At 40.3% G+C, this 8,828-nt stretch overlaps 1 protein-coding gene across 1 annotated transcript; it reads right to left on the bottom strand.

Moving 5' to 3' along the window:
• Positions 1-7,588: 7,588 nt before the first annotated feature.
• Positions 7,589-8,299, bottom strand: RGS9BP (regulator of G protein signaling 9 binding protein). Its single transcript, XM_030202557.1, has one exon. The coding sequence runs from the start codon at positions 8,297-8,299 to the stop codon at positions 7,589-7,591; it is 711 nt and encodes a 236-aa protein (XP_030058417.1).
• Between the last annotated feature and the right edge of the window lie 529 nt (positions 8,300-8,828).

The raw sequence follows: 8,828 nt of genomic DNA on the forward strand, positions 1-8,828 counted from the left end.
TAATTCAATCTATTCCAATGGATTCTTTGCTGAGAAGCCATTGTCTGTACTTCCCCCACCTGCCCCATCTAGAATTTTTCTCTAGGCTGAGCCTGTTGCATGGCTCTTTTCACCATTGTTTGCTATATTATATGTTTTCTTTCAATGTTAAATTCTTTTTTTACAATCATGGTATAGAATCACATATACTTTCAATTTGCTGCCTTACACAATACAAATGTATTTACTATTTGCATGTATACAAATTCTGCATTGCTATTTCTTCTTAAGACCTAATACATGCCAAGAGATTCTTCCTATTTACTCCAATGACCACCTCTCATATTTTGAATATTAAATTGGTTTAATGGAATGTCCATGGACTTAACCACCCTATCAAAAGAAAAAAAAGATTTGTTGGCACTGAAGAAATTAAAGACCCATATTATTTGTTTTTTTTGTCAAGAAACTCACCTCCCAGATATAGGTTCTACTAATTCTTCTGGTATTGCGATACTGTTTCATAAGGATCTGAATGTTCAAATCAAACAAGAAGTAACAGATAAGGAAGGTAGATGGATTTTTACCTAAAGTGACCATACATAAGAGTGAATTTTTGCTTTTAAACATTTACGCCCCCAATCTCAACAACCCCTCTTTTTTTCTTCTGTCAGAACTAATTGCAACCTGTGACCCTGCACCCTTAATAATGGCTGGAGATTTTAACTTACCATTAGATGTATGGTTAGATAGGCAATCCAGGTCTGTTTTTCATGTTCCCAAAGCCCATACTTCCCTTCACTCCCTAATAGACAATAACTATCTTCTTGATCCGTGGAGACAGTTACATCCAGACACCAGGGACTATTCCTTTTTTTTTTCAGTGCCTCACTCCAGTTACTTGAGAATATATTAGTTTTTGATATCAGTTTATTAACATTTATCTCTAAAGCAATAGCGCTTTCTGATCATGCTGCAAAAACCTCTACTAGGAAACCGTTGTAGAGATTAAATTCCCACATACTATCCCTGGAAGAGTATCATACTAGAATAAAAAATGTATTGCCTTGTTTACAAAGCCACGTGCACCGGCAGCTGCTGACATGGCTTTGTAAATGGGGGGAAGGGGGGAGGAATTCATTTCCGAATTGTTTGAATGGAATATTAATACAAGCCCAATCACCTTATGGGAAGCCTTCAAAATCTCATTAAGAGGTGAGTTTATCTTCACTCACTACAGTGAAAAGGGATAAAACAATAGAAGAACTAAAACAGTGGAGATATCCAGCTGGTCAGCAGACTAGATATCGCCACTAACCAGGTAAATCCCAGTTCCACCTAGATTCCATCCCTCTGATCATCCCAGCACTAACTGGATAGTGCTGTGGCAGTCATACAAGATTTTCAGCTATTGGGCAGGAGCCTCTCCTGTCCGGTTAAATCATTTTAAGTATCTACCCTGTAATTTCTATTGCTTGAATTCTACTAATACATTTACCATGCACAACCCATATTTCATATCACAGACAATATCTTGGTGTTCCCATAACTTTATAAAATGTAACTTGTATTTCACTTCTAGCTTTTGTTTCTAGCTTGAAAAACATTCTTTTGAAATAAATGTTCTATGTTTACCTCACATTTTTCTAACAATGACAACAGTGAAAGTCTTTCTGTGAAAGTCCTTAAGGAATTATTTTTAGTAGACCAACGTGGAATAAATAGCCTTTATTTTAAATCTCATTGTTTGAATGGTTCAAACAAAAGCAAAATATTCAGAATCAAGGAGACAGTCTAACTTAACATGAAAACTATAGGTTTGAGCTAGAATATGCACCAGTAACAGAACTATATTCTAGAGGTAATGAATACATTTTCATATGGTGCTATTTTCAAAACTTCAATACATGAGATCATATGTTAGAGGCATATTTTCAAAGCACTTAGGGGGTTGTTTACGAAAGCTTAGCTTGAGTTATCTGTAGGGGCCCATTCCATAATTATCTTGTAACAGCAGTGAAATATCTTATCTGGCATTACCATTTACTCCAAGTTATGCACTGTATTATCCTCTGTTGTTCATAGTAACATAGTAAATGATGGCAGATAAAGACCGGAACGGTCCATCCAGTCTGCCCAACAAGATAAACTCATTTTACATGGTATGTAATACTTTATATGTATACCCGAGTTTGATTTGTCCCTGTCTTTCTCAGGGCACAGACCGTAAAAGTCTGCCCAGCAATGCTCCTGTACTAAATGTTCTGAAGCTTAACATCGAAGTCCATTAAAATTTACACTCCAGCCCCTCCATATCTATTCAGACACAATCAGGGCACAGACCGTAGAAGTCCGCCCTGCACTAGTTTTATTCTCCAAATACCGGCGTCACCACCCAATCTCCGCTAAGATTCCATAGATCCATTCCTTTTAAACAGGATTCCTTTGTATTTATCCCACGCATGTTTTAATTCCATTACCGTTTTCATCTCCACTACCTCCCACAGGAGGGCATTCCACGTATCTACCACCCGCTCCGTGAAAAAATAATTCCTGACATTACTCCTGAGTCTGCCCCCCTTCAACCTCAATTCATGTCCTCTAGTTCTTCTACCACCTTCCCGTCTCTGGAAAAGGTTCGTTTGCGGATTAATACCTTTCAAATATTTGAACATCTGTATCACGTCACCCCTTTCTCCTTTCCTCCTCAGTATACATGTTCTTACTTGATGTCTCCCACCATCTGCTCTGGAGCTCTGTACCACCGTGAGGCCACATAATCTGTGTAAACTTCACCAGGTGCTGCAAGCATTTCAGCAAATCCAAAGTCATATAACTTTATTACACCAGAATGGAAAACAAAGATATTTCCTGGCTTAATATCTCTGTGTATGATCTAGAAGAGGAGGTGAGATATCATTACCTCATCTCTCTCTCTCTCTTGCTGTGCTCCCCCCTCCCAATCCAGCATCACCTGCTTTCTCTTCTCCCTATTTTCATGTCCACTCACCCTCTAGCAAGTGCAGGCATGAAGTAGTCAGCAGTAAAAGCAATGCAAATATGTACAGGACCAATCTCCTCCACGCGCCGCCGCTAGCTCTGCCGGTCACACTCCTCCAATGCAGGAAGTTTATCAGATGGGGTGTGAACGGCAGAGCTAGTGGTGGTGCATGGAGAAAACTGGTCCCATGATTCTTTGCATTGCTTTTACTACTGCTGCAACAGCAGCGCCACCACCAACCCACGAAGACAACGGTCCCTGCATGGTGCCAGCAGGAGAGAAGGGAAGGTGATGGTTGGGGTTGGGGCTGGGGAGGCTTAAGCCTCCCCAAGCCTCTTATATGGGACGCCTATGGTGCCAGCCCTTTACTTTGGGAAGGGGCTGGCTTTTAGAGAAGAGGTTTTAAAATGTTTCAGCTCCACACTGGGGCTAGGGATTGGTGGTATCAGACCCACTGCGCCACGGGGGAGTTGAAGCTCCCTTGGAGGATGTGTGTCCTGGAAGACTCCAGTTCAGGCCAGAGGGCCCTTTAATCATTTTACAACACTGCAAGCAGTGGTAGTTTGTTTTCCAGATGTAAAAAAAAATAATAAATAAAATACCAGCTCTTAAGTTGCAATTATTATTTTCAGTGAAAAGAAGCCCATGAAGACTTTTTTTTTGGGGGGGGGGGGGGGGTATGTGTTTACTTCCACATTTTTAGGCATTAATGAGATGTCTGGAATGATTTTGCAAGCTACCTTTGCAAAAATGCACTTTGTACGAAAAACAACACAAAAAGCCTGGAAATGCACAAAAAGACCAAAGTACAAGTATTTTCCTCTTTTATTTTTGGATATATTTTTGTAGAGTAATAGTTTGATTCTGTAACTGCTTTGGTACCAGGATTTGTTTGGGAACTGTCTGGGACCAATTGGGAAACCACTCCATACATAAAACTAAAAATAAGCAAAGGAAAGAACAGTTTGTTCCTTCATCTGTCCCAACAAACAGTGAGAATATGTAATAGTAAAGTAATAATGCAATACCTAGCTTTTCATGGAAAAATAATTCCTGTAAAGTTCTCACCAATGTGATATAAAACTTAAAAGGTTAAGTGGGTAGCTTATTGGCTAAACTAATGGACTAGGACCAGGCAGACTGAGTTCAAATCCTGCTTCTGCCATGCATTGTGACCTTCAGTTGTGCTAAAGGGTATTTACCATTTTGGATCAGATTCTATATATGGTACTGAAAAGTCAGCGCTGAAACAAATAAGCGCTGTTCTATAAATGGCACTCTGAGTTGGGTTTCCAATGGGTTTCCATGAGGTGGTTTGAGGTTCTTTTGTTAATAAGAAAGTAAAATCCCGATTGTGGATGTAAGAGTCTAAAAGGGTGACATACCTATTCTGTTATTTGATTTCTAAACCCTTCTTTTTTAGTTTATAGTAGTAGTTGTGTACGGGTTTAAGAATTTCCCAACAGTGAGATATAGAGTATACTCTGAGTTGGGTGCCATTTACAGAAGAGCACCTAGCACCAAGATCCGGGCTTAACTTTTAGGCGTGAAGATTTACACCAACTGAAACCTGATGTAAATCCCCACAGCTAAATTAGGCACAGATCAGGCATAAGCCCATGGCATTTCCCTGCCCATGGCCACACCCTATTTTTAGATACTTGCACTAGAATTTACACATGCATCTTTATAGAATACACCTGGCAAGATGACCACGTAAATTCTAATTGTTGATAATTAGCATTCATAATTTATTACTAGCACCTAATTATCAGCACTAATTTGTTTGTTATCCAATTAAATTGCAAAAGGAAATTGGGCATGTACCATATATAGAATGCCTGGGTTTGTGTCTATAAGAAAAATGGTTACTACATAGGCCAGTGGTTCCCAAACCTGGTCCTGGAGGCACCCCGGCCGGCCAAGTTTGCAGGATATCCGCAATGAATATTCATGAGAGAGATTTGCATGCAGTGGGAGGCAGTGCATGCAGATCTCTCCCATGAATATTCATTATTGATATCCTGAAAACCTGACCAGCAGGGGTGCCTCCAGGACCACTGACATTTATTTATTTATTTGCTGCATTTATATCCCACATTTTCCCACATATTTGCAGGCTCAATGTGGCTTACAATATAATACAACAACATCACATTGATGGGATAAGGAAATCAGAATATAAATAACAAATAAGGTGCATGAGAATACCATGGTAATCATATTAATGGAAGAACATAGGCCCTTTAGACTGTAAGCTGTTGTGAGATGGGACCCTGCTCCTCCACACATTTTATTTTTTTTTTTGGTAGAATGCCTTAGCTATAGATGCCCCTGACAAACTAATAATAATAAATATTAGAAGTGGTTTTTACACAGAGGAGAGAAAATGAGAGACAAAGCAGCCAAAGAAGTAAAATAACAAGTCAGAAGGGTTGGGAAAGAGAGGCATTCCACTGTGTGTATTGCAATTATCTGCCTTTCTAGTAGAGAGCTGGAAGCCAGGTGCTCCTTGTTGTTAAAAAGAAAACTTGTTACACAACGGTTATTGCTAAGACAAACAGTGTATGAGTATCACGTTTGACTGCCACTTGAGTTGGTTCTAAGTTCTCTGTGTGACTCCTACAGCACAGTATAAGAGAGATAATAACTGCCAAGCAGTTCCTATTATGGCTGTCCTTAGCCCAGCAAATGTTCAGCCATCTTTTTCGGGCAATCTTCCTATAAATAACCTAGATAACCTTTCCTCTCTTCGATCCCCTTTGTGCCTAAACCTTATTCAACCACAACATCACCATGTATTTGTTTCTCTATCGGACTTGGCGAACGCCTTTACGGTACTATGTAAACCACATTGAGCCTGCAAATAGGTGGAAAAATGTGGGATACAAATGTAACAAATAAATTAATTAACAGAATGGCACAATCTACTGCAGCCTTGAAAGAGTTTATGAGGGAGTCTGATTAAGTCCTTCATGCTGTCCTGGACCAGCAGCAGTTGATCGACCTTCAACAGCTGACCCTCAAATGATCACAATGATGGTACAAACAACTGCAGCTTTACAGAAGCATCTATTGGGGATCCTAGCTTTGGCTAGACTGCACCAAACTGAACTTATCAACTTTTGTACCAATACAAGCAATTTTGAGTCCTGTGCATTTTCAGGAGGCCAAGGTGTCCTTTCTAGACTGTTTTTCTGGGGACTGAAGAACCTTTCATACCTTCACAGATGGATGTAGACTTTATTTCCTGATAAGATTTAACTCATACCCTGCTGGGGTATGTAATGTCCCTTTTCAAGTTACAGCAATTTAGGCCTTAAATACGGTTGAGATTTAGCTTCCTAACAACGAGACAGAATGTATGCCAGAAATTGTGAACCCCATGTAGTAATGGGGTCTATACAATGATATGAGTAAGAACATCAATTTTAGGCCTGGGACTATGAAGAAACAAGGAAGTAATATGGTGTATATCAAGTGTGGAATAAACATGGTTCAGCTGTGTAAAACCTCTCCCTTCTGCTGATCTTTGCTATTATTCTAAACGCTCTCCATCTTCTCAAGTGTTGTGCTGTTCTCCTTTCTGATGAGCAATCTTTTATTCTCACCTATGCCAAATTCAGTTTCTCAAGTCATCTCACTCTGGCCCGTTTTCCATGTAAGCGCCACAGATACTAAGGAGGTATTTTACTAAAGATTAGCGCATGTTATCTGCCACAGAACCTGTTTTATTCCTATGGGCCCTGCTGCAGATAAGTTGTACTAATCTTTAATAAAAGACACCAGAAGAGAGTTATATATTGATAAATATGTCTATAAATGAACTATTTTATAGTGTACAATTTTACTTTTTTTTTCTTCCTAGAAAACCATGCAACTAATTCCCTCCTCCCACAATACTACAAGCACAGCTGTCCATAGGCTTCTTTTCATTTTACCATCAGGGATTCGTATACAAATTAGAACATCCTAATTGGGGACATTTGCCCCTGTTCAAGTGACAAGTCTTCAAAAATCGAACACACACTTTTTGGCTAATAAATATTTTTACACCTAACAGAAATCTGCTTTAAATGAAAAATTACTGATTCACTATTAAAATATTTTGCTAATTTGAAAATGGAAAGGTAGTACAGTATGGGTGTTTTGTTCTCTCTATGGAGGGTTTTTTTTTTTGTCATTGGCATTACATGCTGCCAACAGAGTGTATTATGGATTTAACAGCATGCAAACAGAAACGGAATTTGACAAAATACATTTAGCTATACAAGCTTCAAACAAAATTATACATATTACTACTACTACTTAATATTTCTAGAGCGCTACTAGGGTTACGCAGCGCTGTACAAAATAAACAAAGAAGGATATTAATTTTAATATTGTTTGTTCTAGACAATATACATGTTTATCCTAATACTGGTATATTAAATAATAATCGGGTCAAATAGCTGTTTAAACCCAGATGCTTTGTAAAGACAAAGTTCTATAGTAATTAAGAATCATTTAGGCCATGAGTTAAAATTAAAACAGCACACAAATCCATCTATATCCAAGATTTTATCAACTTTGTTAGCATGGAGAGAGGATAAGAAATCATCTGTGTTCCTAAGAGAGTTTGACAACACAGACCACTAAAATTATAGCAACAATTAAAACAGCAGTAAAAATGATCCCAGCTAAAATTTTGCTAGGATCACAAGATTTATTGTCTTTCGTAGAGATCATGCCCACCGAGGAGGCCCCTACATTCAGAGTGGATTTCAGTTCTGCTCCTGGGTCCTGTTTGGCTTCTACTGTCCAGTGGGGGACATTAACTTTCATTTCCATCTCATACATCATCTCCTCCACTTGGTTGATCTCATCCTCTAGCTCCGTGAGGTCAATTACATCTATGTTGTGGTCTTCTTCATATTTCAGGTTCTGCACACTCATAGCCCGGGCAGCCACACCTGAGGTTCCCCCAGTCATGCCCGTCTGCAGGAGATGCTTCGTGGGCACATTCAGCTGGAACTCATGGCCCAGCTCCAGTGCCCTCCTCATATCCACCTCCAGGATTTCCATACAACTGGAGAAGAGCACCCAGAGCCGCTCAACCTCAGCTTTGTCCTCACGGCTAACACTTTTGTCCTTTAAAACGGTGATAAGCTTGTTCCTGTTGGCCACAGCCAGGTCCTGGGCTTTTTGACGGGTCTTCTTCAGTTCCTCCCGCAAGCTTTTGGAATCTGAGGTGCCCCCAAGGGAAAGTACCAGGAGACGGTAACAGGCAGTCACTTTGTTCAGGGTGTCCAAAAGCACCTTGCACTCCTCCCTCACCATGATTGAAAGCAGGATCTGCAGTGCACACTGTCCACTGACACACACTGCCAGTGTGGGGGGATGCTTAGGATTGCATCCTGGCTCAGACTGGGAGACCTCCTCCACTGGCTCTCTCAGGAAAACAGATAGTGTGCTTTAGAAACCTCTTCCAGGATCCAGGAGGGGCAGCTGCAGATATCATCATTCTCTGTCCAAAGAATCCAGCTGCTTCCCATGAGAAGCTGCTTGATCTCAGGAATCTGCTACTGCCTCCACTTCACCTTCTAATCAATGCTGCTGCTGCTGCAACAATTAACCTGCCACTTGTGGCTCAGTCTCCTGCCAGAGGATGCTCACAGCTCAGCTGGGGCACAGGAGTGGTTCCTGTACCACTACGGATTACCTGCAGCCTGTCTCTGAGGGCTTGCATTATCTCTTCTAGCAGCAGATTGCAGAGCTGTCTGGCTGCTCCTTGCTCCCTGATTACAAAACTAAACCCTTCTCTGCCTTCTGTCTGACATGCGCTGTTTATACTATTTACACTGCTGTG

This window comes from Microcaecilia unicolor, chromosome 5, assembly GCF_901765095.1.
Source record: "Microcaecilia unicolor chromosome 5, aMicUni1.1, whole genome shotgun sequence".
NCBI classification, from domain to species: Eukaryota; Metazoa; Chordata; class Amphibia; order Gymnophiona; family Siphonopidae; genus Microcaecilia; species Microcaecilia unicolor.

What these genes read in the sequence shown, in the direction of transcription:
- RGS9BP (XM_030202557.1), bottom strand. Translation starts at nt 8,299, where the DNA reads ATGGTGAGGGAGGAGTGCAAGGTGCTTTTGGACACCCTGAACAAAGTG.